The following is a 14564-nucleotide window of genomic DNA, read 5'->3' on the forward strand; positions in this document are numbered from 1 at the left end:
TTGACTGCCTGTACTTTATGCACAAAGCTGCAAAGGCTGCTTTCATTCACATATTTCTTTTGTGCTTTTGAATGAAGGATTTTGTTTAACTTGCAGGAGCTTGCTTGAGCTGCTCTACTTTATCCTAAGGTGACTGTCACTCTTGCAGACACCAGGAAATACTCATCTACAGACTTGGCAGAAGAAACAAGGTTATCTCCAGGGACTTCAAAAGAAGTGCTTTGTTTTTTCTCCATAGCAAATCTATAAAGAATGACCATCCATGTGCAGGCTGCATGATTCCTCCACTGAAGAGACAGCAGGGAAGTGACAGCAACCAAGGTCCTGTTTTGTCCTGTCTTCATTCTCAAGTCAATTTTGCAACTGTGAATTCACATGTTAAGATTTTTCCATTGTAGAATAATTATAGAGGAAAAGACCAGAATAAATAGATACTTTTGAAAGTCTTGGAAGAAATGCAATTCTCTTCCCTACATGACTACTAGGTAGTTGACATTTAAGAATAATTTGACCAAGTCATCTTTATCTTGATCCTTCAGAGAACGAGTCGTGCTTTATCTGGGGACAGCCCTTACACTCAAGTGCAATCTTAGCTTTTGTTTTTACGTAACTTTGGTACCTGCTGATATCAGACTATCTGCATGAGGACAGAATGTGCTATTGGCCTGTTACCATGACAGAAACAGGATACAACTACTTAAGTGTGGTGACCAAACCAACCAGCAAACAACCAAGGCACTGAGCTAGGCTCTGCCCTGTGCAAAGCGTGAAAAGCTTATCAAACAGAAGACATCACAGTTAATTCTAAATAAAATCATCCTATGTTTGCTATATGCTTACCCACTTGGAGAGAGGAATTCAGCCCTCTGGGAAACAACTGTATTGTAGGTACTAATCCTGTGGTCTCTGGTACAAAGAGTTCCAGGCACTGAACAGGAGAGAGTGGATAAAATATGCTTGGAATTTTCATTTAATAGAGAAAGAGTAAAAAGACAAGCCTAGCCAGAGACATAGCTTAGCTTGGTTCCTATTGTCAGCTCAGTTTCAAACACACTGATTACAGAAGCAGCAGCCCCACTCATCTCAAGTGCTTGCACACGGCCAGAGCTCCTTTCTGCTAATCTCAAGCACTTCTTAAGACTACCTCTGCTGCCAGAAGAGATCAGAACAGCTGATAAAAGGTCCTTCAGATCTCAAATTCTATTAAAAAGAAAAAGTAAAGAAAAAAAGAGCCAGAAATATGTTAATTATGATAAGGCCAGAGAGTAAATAGGAGGATTAGCTCCAAATCTGTTAGACAAAATAACACTTCAAGAGGCATTTGAATATTTTGATCCTGACCAAGTGGTGTTTCTCTTGCCTAGTAGGAGGTGGCAGCAGTGCAGCCCTCATCACCAGAGCATGCAATGAGGCTGACATGTGCTTTGTAGCAGTGAATTGATGCTAAACAACCTGATTTTATCAACCACCACACTCTCAGGACATTCCACACATGTTGAATGGGAGTGGACATCAGGCCAGATTTCCTTCACTGGTGTAAATCATTCACTTCTACTCAAGCCAGTGAAGCACTGCCAGCTAACACCTGCTGATCATCTGTGCAAGGACCTCAAGGCCAGTGTCTTAGAGTCCTTTATAACTTAAATAACCATAAAGTTATTCTCCTCTAGAAAATCTCCTTGTGCAGGAGGCAACATATCTGTTGAACTTACCTCCTATATGCACATTGCCCTCCAACCAACAAGTATTCTTTAGCAGATGCATGGGAAGCTGATGACAGAGCAAGTAGTTTTATTCACTGAGTCAGTTTTGCCATGGAAGGGCACTGAAAAGCTGAAAAATATTTATAGGGAGTTCCACTTTCAATGTTATTCAGAATACCAGTGGTTATTGTGTTATTTTTAAAGAGTGCTTAGATGGAATAGTGTTACCCCTTTGAAAAAGTTGGTAGCACCGAGGAGAATATAGCTATCAAGATTTACATAAAACTAACAGTCATGTTATGCTCAAAAGCTTAAGTTTATTGCTCTCTTTAATGACTATCACCAGTATTTTAAAAAAGAATGCCAGTTCTTTCTGCTAGCTTCTCACTGAAGGAAATATTTTAAATACAGCAATAAAATCAAGTGGTTTAAAGATAACACATTTTGCCACACATTCATGCAAACCCTGCAGACAGGATTTTTACAGGTTCATGGATACAGAATAAACACAAAGATGTGTACTGAAATATTGGGAAACTTTTTCCCCACAGTGATGAAGTTGTAGGTGTAACGTTTCAGGCCTTACCCTGCACCTGCTGACGTCAATGGCAAAACATCAGTGGGAGCAGGATCAGCCCTTATTGTTCTGAGAGCTGCTTTACCTTCTCCTGATTAGGAAGTGCAGTAAATTCGCAGAATCCTCTGCACTAATAGAAGCAGTGGGTTTTGGTTATTGTTACAAATAAAGAGAAGCAAATATATTTTTAGTAGGTCATCAGAGCTTCTATTCACAAAACACTCATCTTTCATGTTAAGGATCCTGCTACCTCCATTTTTCTCTGCTCAGTGAAGCACTAAAACGTGTGCTCACCTCTAAGCATTAAACACAAACTATAATCTTCCCAGCCTGATTGAAGTCTAAACCAAAAAGCACAGGCAGCAGTCTGTATTACTGGAAAGGAAACACTGTTGCCTGGACCACTGGTTAGAATGGGCTAATAATTGTCTAAATTTGTGTTGAGGGCAAATTTATCACAAAGACGCCAAAAAGTTCGCACTTTTTTTTTTTTTTTAAGCTGCCTTTAGGATTTGCATTAATTTTAATAGGCACTGGACACATAGTTACCCCCAACGCTTCGAAACAAGTATAAATTAATAGAATAAAAGTGATTTAATTATTAGACTGCTAATAAAGATGAACTAAAAAAATTCCTCACCTGATTTAGAATCTCAGATTTCAGGAGAAATTGTATTCTATGTAAAAATAGAAACTATTTGCAGAAATACAATCTGTTTGCCAGATGACTAAGATGCCCAAATATTGACAAAGAAAAGGTAAAGCACAAAGCATTAATGTTCAGATTAATGTCTACTCAGATTCACCCCACTGTCATGATACTGGGGTACACTGCTGGTAAGAATTCGAGGCAAGAATTTGACTCATTGAAATATTGTTTCCCCCTTAGTTCTGATAACACTGGTAGTGGACTGCTTTAGAAAAAATAAACAAGCAAACATGATGTGTGAAACATCATTTCAACGTGAATCTACTTGAGTCTTTCTATGCAGAGGCTCAGAAGGTTTACGATACACACAGTATTCGGTAAATTTATATGTAAAAACAATCAGAAAGAGGCAAAAATTTACTTTCAAGCTTAGTCAACATACGGCACATTTCAGCATGACAATTCAGAAAGTTTCACACTGTATTTGGATATATTAGCAATGACCTTTTAAAAAATAGCAAACTGAAGACAGTGTATTTTTCTGGCTTTTTCTTGCTTTTGTAACAAATGAAGCTGCAATTATTATTTACAGTATAAATAAGCTTTTTTTGGTGAAGATTATGTCCTGTCACATATGTTTAAGACAAGGCGTATCTCAGCTCTTAAATGTCAATGCAAACAAGAGCATAAAAGCAATATCAAAGTAAAATAATATCTTTCCAGCTAAGACAGCCAGGTTACCATGTGTCTCTTATCAGATCTGAAATGTATCTGAGTGCAGTCAAAAGTTCTCCTGGCTTTAGCCTTTAGGAATATCATGAACACTTATTCTTCTGCTGCTCTAGAAAGCTGCTTTCCGTACAAGCTCATGACATGATGCACAAATTGATACTGTTCACAAGTCTGGATCATTCCACCCCTGAAAGGCAAGAAGAAAAGGGGAGGGAAACAGCAGTCTTATTACTAGAAAACACATGAGGAAATAGCACAGCTAACATGAAACTTGTGCTCCACACCAAAGGTCTATTTCAAAGCTTTCTGAAATGAGTGAGAAGTGCCCTTTGATTGTGACTAGCTTCAAGTCTGACCTTGAGCTCCATTTTGAAAGTTTCTGCTAACAAAGGAACAGAAGGTAATGAGAACAGAAATGGGCTTTACATTCATTTTCCTTGGCAGAGGCTCTTCTCCAACAAAGCACTACCATCGTAATTTACTACCTGAGCACCTGTACTCCAAGAACCTTTCTGTGAAAAGTAATTTCTACCCCAAAGCCCTGGAGAGATATATGGGAGCAGGGGAATAAAGAGGGGAAGTAACTTATCCAAGACTTCACAAATGCAGTAGGGACTGAATTTGGGACCAAAGAGGGACAGGCCAGGCCAAGCCAAACCAGCCCAGACAGCTGATGCAATTTTCCCATTCTGCAATGAGGATTCTTTCTTCTGTGCCGCTCCACATCAAGCTTTTGGCAAGTTAGTCAGAGAACTAGAGATGGCCAGCAGGATTTTGGAGCACACAATGTTACTTTAGAAAGGTAACTTCAGATTTGAAACTGAGCTGACTGATTGATAGCAAAATATCCCTCAGCACAGTAATCTGTTTTAGTTCAGCTTATTTTTCAGCTTTTAGAGTTCTCTTTAAAACTGAAACCTGAAAAGAAATGCAAGCAGGAGCAAAAATAGTTTGATTTTCCATGTGCCATTAGCCTGTGTATTTCAGCAAGGAGCATATTAACCAACATACGAGCACTACAGAGGGAAACAGAAATGAACAAAATCAGGATGAAGTTGTTAATTTTTAGCAGCTTCTACTAACATTTGAAATTTTGCTAAGAGTACCCCTTTGAAAGTGATATGATCTCTTGACAACCCATTATGAAGACAATTAAAACTTGTGTCTGAAACTCACAGAGTGTATGCAGAATTGTTCCAGCACTGGTGCTGGTGCACAGGTCCTGGCAGCACAGTGCCAAAAGGAGGCTGAAATGACAAGTGGAGTTGAGGAACATGGGAATCCACGGGTGACATGGAGCCAACCAGACTGTGTCAGTCTGAGGAAGAGCTTATGCAGTGCATTCCCTTAGAAACCTCACCAGAGGCCATTCATGAAAATTGCTTCCTCTCAGCCAAATGGGTAGCAGACTGCTAGCACCCTCCTTAGGGCCCTTTTCTATGGGGTCCAGCTTAACCACTATGGGTCACACAGTAGCCATACCTGTAAGGGGAAGATTAGTGGGAAAGACAACCTTGTCCTTCAGCCCCTTGCACTTACTTTGTTAAGCAGCTGCTTGAAATAATGCTTAACAGTAAGCAGGGAAGGGCAGGGAACTATTCTCCAGCAACTAGCAAAGGTGAGAAACACACACTGTGTTTCTAAGGAAAAAAAATAAATATTTCCTAGCTAAGCATCTCCTCCCCATCTGCTCTACTTAATACAAGCTCACAGTTGGTTTGTTTCTGAGTCCCTCTGTGCTCCACACAGCACTGAAATGCACCTATGTCAGACAAGGAATACAAGGAACATTAGTCATATCTGATGATTCTCCCCAAGAAATTCCATTAACAGGGGGGTTGCACCCTGAAGTTGAAGCAACAGAAGCACCAGGATGGCCATTGAGATTCAGACCACAGGAGATTATTTTGTTTTTTATCTGGTTTCCTGATGTGTGGTGGCTTTCTCCCTTGCTGCACATATGTACACCATGACATGTGCTTCATGTCCAGGCTTTGGCTTTGTTTTCACCCCTATTTGCCACAGAAACCTTTGAAATCTGAGTTGCATTGTGGGCAATGACAGCAAATGTCTCTCAGCACTGTGGAAAGGACGCAGGAATGATTACTTCCTCTCCTGAGTCATACCAGGTTATTTTAGGACCATCTGTTGGCCACTGATGCAAAGCCCAGTGCACAAAACTTTTCCATGGGATTTGTGAGGGAAAGAAGGGAAAAAACCCTTTGTTCTCTCCATACCCATGGCAACCTCAAAGGTGGTTCTCAGGGCTAATGTCAACCTTTCTACTTCTGTGTAAAGCAGGGAGGTGTAGTCTTTCAGACATCTACTCTGGCCTGAATTCAGCCTTCTTTCCGTAAGTCCCTGGTGACTCCTTCCCATTCTAGACAGTAATGATCAGGCAAGAGGAGGAGACACAGTCTTCCCTCTTATAGCTGCCTGGACACTGTCTCAACCTCTTATGTTACTTTTGAAGCCTCCTGAAGATTTTGGGGGGAGTTATTGAAAATGAGAGTGGGTGGCTTCCAAGAGACTACAAGCCCTATTTTTCAGTCCTTGAAGAAATCATGCTTTTCTGTAGGAAGGATGGTGATCTGCTTTCCATCTTGAGTATTTTACCCCATGACATTTAAATGGCTTTTATCTATTCCATCCCACTCCTGAGAGCTACATGGCAGCTACAGAGGCTCCTGCAGTCTTTCTTTCCCCCTATGGTGTCCTTTAAGTATGAATTTCCTTCTTCAGAGTCTTAAAGTGACTGCCAGTTCCCCTCTCCCTTCAAAGCTAGTATTTGCAATTGGCCTGCTGTATCACACACATTTGTAAGCAGGCACCTTTAGCCTTCATTTGTGTGGTGATTTCCCTGTGTAGCATTAGTCACAGAGACAGATATTTTACATCCAGACAGATATTTAACTGGACCATAGATAATCAGCACTCACTATTCATATCCTGGTTTTCTTTTTCTCAAGAAATTTTCCCTTTTCTGGACTAAAATCCACTGAAACAGCCAAATCTCTAAGCCCCTGCAGGTCCCTGTCTATCAGAGCCTCAGCAGGGCAGCAAGCATTTAATTTTTTGCCTCCCACTGAGCATAATTTCTTCCCTGAAATAAAGTTCAGCGTGGGGTTGAGGTTCTTTTTTTTCCTCAGAAAAATCTTTGGTATGTTTTTCGTGACATCTCTTCCCCCGACTACATTTATCATTATCATTAGAGAGAGCACTGAGACATGTTTTGAAGGCATTTGAAACCAGTAGGAGAGGAAAAAATAACATCTCTGGTACAAAATTCAAGTCTATTTACTTCATAATCAAACTCAAGGTGGTGTGTTAAGAAATGCTTAACTGGAAACCATTAAATTTGTGGAGATTTTCACAGCTCCTTTCATATGTCTGCAAACATTCCAGGTTGTGCACTCTCCTTCCCCAGGCAATGTCTCTCCCACCGTGGCTCACAGCTCCAGTGTATGAGATGAATTTTCATTACTCCTTCTGGGAGGACAGTGATGATCTGTGGCTCTGAACTTAAGTACAGCAGATCTTTGAGCCTTAGCTTCTGTAGGAACAGGGGGCCAACTCAGCTGGTAAAAGGTCACTCCTTGTTGCATGGAGATGGGCAGCTGTGCAGACTTTGATGCCAGCTGTGAACCTAAATCAGCTCTAGCGCTGTTCATTAAGGTTTACTGCTCAGGCAAAGATTACAAGTCAGAGGAACATTCTCTCTTCCCCTCTTCTTATTTGCTTCTCCTTAAATAAGGGGAAATATTAGCATTTTTTCTTTTTATTTTCTGGAAAAAAAACAGGCTTTCTTACCTGTCTAACCGTAACTGGCAGGCTGTTCGCAAAATGTCAACTATGCCCTCGTTCTTCAGCTGTTTACAGCAGACACTTGTGGCAATAAAGCAGCCAGTCCTCCCGATGCCTGCACTACGGAAGGGAAGAGCAGAGAGAGGCACTGGAGATGTCAGAAGGATTTTGGAACTTTCTTGTCAAATGATTGCCACTAAACCAGCACAGACTCCATGATCCCTTTTGTCCCTCCGACCTTTGCCAGCTGGGTGCTTCCAGATGGAAAGCCGTAACTAGGAAAAGATACCAGCTTCACTGGATGACATGATTAAGTGTGAGCCACCACAGCAAAAGGGTGAACATTGCAGATACAGTGCTAAAAATGGACTATTGGAGACTCACTGACCCAGTATCTTGTTGAACCTCTCACTGAACCATTGAAAAAAAGCTTCTGCATTTCTTAGTAAGATTTGGTTTGAAAGCAACCCTTGCTTTGCAGGCAAACTTTGCTTTGCAATTCTCAATTCTAACAGCTTCTTTGAAAGCTATTTTCATTCACGGGTAGAGTAAAAAACCCCAACCCTTGGTTAAATAATTAGAGCTAACAGCACTATAGTAAGTGTGATGCCATTTTATGACCAGATCTACAATCTAGTAATTTGAATTAGAGCAGAACACAACAAATTCACTATCAAAAAAATTTATTTAATTTTTCCTCAACTCTTTCGTATCTGATGCAGTCCTTAGTTAATGACCAGAACTGAGTTTATTTTCAAAGACACAGGGCTATAGAAGCTGCAAATTCTTCTCATCACCTAACAAACTACCAGCAAATGCTGGAAGCCCTTCTAATGTGTTAAATAATTAAGTCTCAGATAATTAATAATACTCAGGAATAATTACCTGAAATAACTACAGGAAATCCTGCTTTCATTTACATTGTGAGAAAACTGTAATGCAAAACCACTGGCAACAAACGTTCAAGCAACATTGGAGTTCACTGTTCACAGCTGCCCACAAGTCCTTCATCTTCCACTTGACCATAACCAAACAGACCACAGCACACAGCTCCTGATACTGCTTACTGTCCAGAGACCTCAGTGCCTCAGTGTTTTGCAAAGGGAGGGAACAATACCCATTTTTAGATAAAAGAAACAACGCTTGTCCCAGGACAAGCTGCAGGTCTCTCAGTGCTAAGACAGCAGTGGGTGGCACGCTATCCACATGGAACACTTCATAATCCTATCACCATGTCTCTTAGTATTTTTTTTTTTCAAATAAAAATGCCCTGTTTCTCCCCGGATTATTACTGTGTCATGGGGATAACACCATACAAGAGGACAGAGCAAATATGCAAAGTAAGAGTTACGCAGTAACCAGCACCAGATACCATAGTTCTTCAAGCAGCTCCTGGAGAGTCACGAATTTCATGGACAAAAAAGAGGACCTCCTTACAAAATGTTTCTTAGTTTCATCTGAACTCTGCCAAATTTTTCCACATCTGTTTTAAAACACAGGCAGAAAAACTGGACATGTGGCATCACAGGAGCATTTTAATAGTGATTATTCCATATTAGCTTATAGTCGGATCTTTGATGACACCAGGCTATCAAGCATTTCTGCCAAGAGGCTCTTTAAAAACATTCTCATTGTATAATATCCATTTACTATGGCTTTTGGAGAGCAACCATCTGCTGTTTCCTAGAAAACATTATTCAAAATTAAGTAAAATTCTGTACAAAAATAAATTTGGCAAAATGTATGTTATTGAAATTACGGAAGATTACCCTGGCAAGATTAACTGCATCTCTTATCAGGCTTTCTGCTATTTACCTTGAACAACTGTTTTGAGGACAGACTGTAGTTTCCAAGTAATCACATTTTACCTTTCTAAACACTGGCAAAACAGGGCTTCCTTTTAGACCTCTGGAATGTCTCCAGTTCTCCAAGAACTGTAATTCATCTATACTAAACTTTAACAGTTTAGAGTGTGTGAACCAACTTTTTTAGAACACTCTTGGATGAAAATCAACTAGCATATCTGATTTAATAGTGGTTGCTGATGCTTGACACGCTCCCTAGTTAGCAGAGCAGAAGAACATACTTCATCATGTCTACAAATGATAACTACATCACCCCTTCTTCTTTCTGAGAAGTATCTATCCTCATCTATTTTTATTCTGCTCTGATTGATAATTACAATTTTCTCATCAGGCATCAAACCACTGTAAAGACTTTGCTTCTTCCAGAGAAGTTTTCATCTTTGCCAAGGATTTTTACTGATACTTCAGTTGTACTATCAGTTGCATATGTTTCCTGACTACAGATTACTACTTGCTATAATCAGCTTTCCCACTCTTTCATTCATGTATTGTATTTAAATTGTCTTTGGACAAATAATGATTGAAAAAAAAAAAAAGCAAAGAAGGAATCTACAAAACAGGGGGTTTTGATGCTTCAAGTTGAATGTTATTATTTGTCTGCTTGCATGTGTCTTCCTACTCAATTTCACCTAAAGTATGTTTATCTTTTCTAACCTGGCCCTTAAAAGAATTAAAGGCATATATTACTGGTAAGGCAAATAAAATGAAATTATTCTTGCAAGTAACTGAGCTACTGCCAGCTTCTATGTTCAGCTCAGACTGTATCTGAATGCAACACCTGATAACAGAAAATCATTGTCATAAAAGCTTTGAAACTCCAAGCAAATTGCAGAAGCAGTTGGGCAAGATTTCACATGTGTGACTGATGGCCTATATGGCAGTGTCTACACTGTGTCACTGCATGTGAAGAAACCCTTGGAATTCAGACACAACATTTATTTACCTGCAGTGAACAATCACTGGGGCATTCTTCTCCTCTGCACTCTGCATGGCCTCTTCCACTTCCAGTACTAGCTGTAACAGAGGAGGGGCCTGGTCTGGTGTCTTCTGGTCTGGCCAAGACGTATACCAGTAATGTTTCAGGTTTCTGACTTCGTCTCCTTTCTGCAATCCAGTTAAGACAAACACCACAAAAGTTTGACAAGAACTCATTGTAAATTGATACTGAAACATGGCCTTCCCTTTAAGACTGAGGGGATTAAATCAGTCTGCTGGAATGACAACACAGCTGGGAACACACAGTCCAGGAGACCGCTGCAGAGCACTGATGAGATCTTTTTGACTCAGAGGGGGTGAAGGAGCCAACAAGGAGAGGTGTCCTTGTATTAAGTACATGGCTGGGCACATGAAGGTTGGGGGCAGCCTTGGCTACGGTGGCCAAGAGATGGTAGAGGATCCTACATAGAAGGAGCAAGGGCAGTAAGTAGGATTGCAAGCCTGAACTTTGGAAGACATAAATTTGATTCCTTCAAGGACTTAATTGCAAGAATCCCTTGAGTTAGGGCCCCAGAAGATGGGGGATCCAAGACAGCTCCTTGATATTCAAGCATCACTTCCCTCCAAGCTCAATTTCAATGAATCCCTCTGGGTAAGAAATCATGCAAAGAGGGCAGGAGCCATGCATGGATGAGCAAGAAGCTTTTGTCAAAAAAAACCCCAATCAAACAAATACAAAAAAAAAAATCACAAGAAGGAAATTTATGGAATATGGAAAAAGGGACAGGGCACTTGGGAGGAATATAGGAATGTTGTCAAAGTATGCAGAGATGTTACAAGAAAGGTTAAGGTCCATTTGGAATTAAATCTGGCAAGGGATGTCAAGGACAACAAGAAGGGTTTCTACAGTTGCATCAGTAGCAAAAGGGAGAGCAGGGAAAATGTAGGATTACTGCTGAATGAGGTGGGAGCCCTGGTGGTAGAGGATACAGAGAAGGCAGAATTACTGAAAGCCACCTTTGTTTTCAGTACTCATTGCCAATGCTGGCCCCTCAGGAGAATCCCAGACCTTGAAGGCAAGAAATTCTGGAGAAAATGACAACTTTCCTTTGGTTGATGAGTATTGGGTTAGAAAGCATTTGGGTAAACCTGACACCCACAAATCCATGGGCCCCAATGAGATATACCCATGAGTGCTGAGGGAGCAGGCAGATGTTACTGCTAACTCATTCTCCATCATCTTGGAAAGATCATGGAGAATAGGAGAGGTTCAGCCTGAAGACTGAAGGAAAGCCAACACCACTCCAGTCTTCAAAAAGATGGCAAGAAGGAGGACCCAAAGGGCTACACACCAATCAGCCTCAGGTCCATCCCTGGAAAGGCAATTAAATAGCTCACCCTGCATATCACCTCCAAAAATGTGCAGGAAAAGAAGGTTATCTGGAGTATTCAGCATGGATTTACCAAAGGAAATTATTCTTGGCTGATCTGAAAGGTTCCTATGGTGGTATGACTGGCTGGGTGGATGAGGGGAGAGCAGGAATATTGTCTATCTTGATTTCAGCAGGGTTTTTGACCCAGTCTCCCATAACCTCCTCATGATGGAAGCTCAGGAAGCATAGGTTAGATGAGTGGGCAGTGAGATGGGCTGAGAACTGCCTGAATGGGTTCAGAGGGCTGTGATCAGCAGCAAAGAGCCCAGCTGAAGGCCTATAACCATGGCTTTCCCCTGAGATCAGTAAATTCAGCTCTGTTCAATTTACTCATCAATGACCTGGATGAAGGGACAGAGAATATCCTCAACACATTTTTTGATGATGATAAAAAACTAGGAGGAGTGTCTGACACACCAGAAAGCTGTGCTGCCATTCCATGAGATGTGGGCAGGCTGGAGAATTGGAGAGAGGGGAACTGATGAAGTTCAACACAGGCAAGTGCAGGGTCCTGCATGCGGAGAACAACCCCAGCACCAGTACAGTCTGGGGGATGACCAGCTGGAAAGCAGCCTTGTGGAAAAGGACCTGGTGGACAACAAGCTGCCCATGAGCTAGCAGTGTCCTTGTGGCCAAGGAAGCCGATGTTGTCCCATGGCGTATTAAGAAAAGCAGAGTCGTCAGGTTGCGAGCGGTGATCCTGCCTCTCTACGCAGCCCTAGAGAGGCCTCACCTGGAGTGCTGTGTCCAATTCTGGATTCCCCAGCTCAAGAGAGACAAGACATTACTGGAGAGGCTCCAGCTGAGGGCCATGAAGGATTAGGGCACTGGAGCACCTCAGAGGGAGCTGGGCCTGTTTAGCTTGAAGGAGAGATAACTGAGAGGGGACCTTATTAAAATCTGTATCTGAGGGGAGCATGTCAAGAGGATGGGTCAAGGCTCTCTTCAGTAGCGCTCAGCTACAGGACAAAGGGCAACGGGCACAAACGGAAACACAGAAAGTTCCATCTGAATATGAGGAAAAATTTTTTGAGGGTGACAGAGCACTGGAACAGGGTGACCAGAGAATTTGTCAAGTCTGTTTCTCTGGGATATTCAAAATTCACCTAGACAAAAACACATTTAACCTGCTTTAGGGGAACTTGCTTTAGCAGGTGGTTTAGACCAGATGATCTCCAGTGGTCCCTTCCAACCCCAACCATTGCTAAATGGAACAGAAATCCAAATGGGAAGGCACATAACAAAGAAATCTGGACTTCAGATATCATGACTGCATTTCAGTAAACTGTCTTACATAAAAAACAAACTCAAAAAAATTCCTCCCCCCTCAAAGTATTCTGCTCTTTTAGTGCCAAGAGCTGTGTGCAAAACACTCCAGGCAGTTTGTTCCCTCTTGACAGATTCATTCAGCAAAGCCAGAGCTGTGCTTGTGACATAATTGCTTTCATTATGTATTTGACAGACAGAGAGCCAGAAGCCATATCTCTGTCTCTGATAGCTAGATAAATAGATGACGGAGAGAGATGGGAGGTTATTTTTCTATCTCTTCTGACAGACAGACTTACATTGGTTTCCTGTCAATTCTGCACTTCTCTTAGACATGGTGAGAAATTCAGAGACATTATGGAAGGTGGGAATTTTAGCTTAGCTGTGGTCCAGGTCTTTTTGAGAGACACAAATTCTGATTCTCTGTCTCAGCATGGTTATGAATATAGCAAATGTGCTGTTTCCTTTCTGGAGTGCCAAGTAGCACTGTGAGCTTCTGATTTTGTGTGTTCAAAGTGATATCCTTCTGACTGATTTCTAAAGGTGCAAAATAGTAACATCGTGTCCAGGGAACTGGCTTTACCCTTGCAGCCATTTACCCAGCTGGCACAGGGCAAAGTAAATGTTAGCAAAAGGTCCAAGAACAGAAGTGTTAGCTTCCACAACCCTCCCTTCAACACATGGCTGGCTGAGTTGAAGAGAGAGAGAGAAAAAAAAAAAAAGACAAATATAACTCTTTCTAAAGGACAACGCACAAAAATCTGAAAATAGTTTCTGTCATGTATACTCCCAAGTCCCTCCCTATGCTTGTCAGTCACTAGATGCTAAGAGTGCTGTGTGGTTGTGCATTTTCCATCCTTCTCTTTGGATGACAGAGCTTTTGCACAACTTCACAGTGAACTAGATTGGGAAAGCGATCATGTTAAATCTTTTTCCTTTCTTGAGATGGATTAATTTTCAGATGGATCAATCAGATTATCCCTTTAGCTTGGCACACAGCCACAAACACTTGTGAGGGCACATAAGAGATGGCACAAGGGTCAGAACAAGAGCTGCACAAAGGGAGGCTCGGCATCATTGAGATGCTGTTCCTTCCTACACTGCGTTTAAAGCGCTCATGGAAGCATAGCCATAGGATCCTTAAGGCTGTGTCTAGCTCACTTCAGGAAAAGAGAGCCTTACTATCATAGCACAGAGTCTGGCCTTAGGTTATTTATCCTAGGGAGAAAATACTCTGTTTAAAAGAGCATAACTAGTTATCATGAATTGTACTCGAGCTCATCACAGTAAGTCTGATCAACACTGCTCTGAAACACAGTTGCTTTTGAATATGTGACTATGTGTGAGTCACACAAGTTATGAACATCCAATTCTTAACTCAGTTGTGAAAAATTATAATAAAAATGTTGTCAATAATACTGAAAGAAAAGTAAAATTCATCTGAAGAAAAACATGAATCACTACATAAGTAATTTAGTTGACAGCAAGAGAAAATAGACAAAGTTCTACTGCTGAACTCTGGATACCTTTAGTTTTGTGTACTGTGTCAAAAATTTTATGCTTCTGCTTGGAGAACCCTGACTTCTTTGGTGCTGTACA

The 14564-nt window shown here is 41.2% G+C and overlaps 1 protein-coding gene across 1 annotated transcript in view; it reads right to left on the reverse strand.

The window, feature by feature from the left end:
- Positions 1-2000: 2000 nt before the first annotated feature.
- The window catches only part of PTPN5 (protein tyrosine phosphatase non-receptor type 5), a 74988-nt gene continuing 62424 nt past the window's right edge, over positions 2001-14564 (reverse strand). Inside the window, exons 12-14 of the mRNA XM_058846060.1 lie at positions 10274-10434; positions 7472-7585; positions 2001-3848 (exon numbers count right to left, since the gene is read on the reverse strand). Of these exons, the coding sequence (XP_058702043.1) occupies positions 3755-3848; positions 7472-7585; positions 10274-10434 (369 nt within the window). The 3' untranslated portion in view covers positions 2001-3754. The remainder of the gene's footprint in view (positions 3849-7471; positions 7586-10273; positions 10435-14564) is intronic.

The sequence above is a fragment of the Poecile atricapillus genome, chromosome 1, assembly GCF_030490865.1.
Source record: "Poecile atricapillus isolate bPoeAtr1 chromosome 1, bPoeAtr1.hap1, whole genome shotgun sequence".
NCBI lineage: Eukaryota > Metazoa > Chordata > Aves > Passeriformes > Paridae > Poecile > Poecile atricapillus.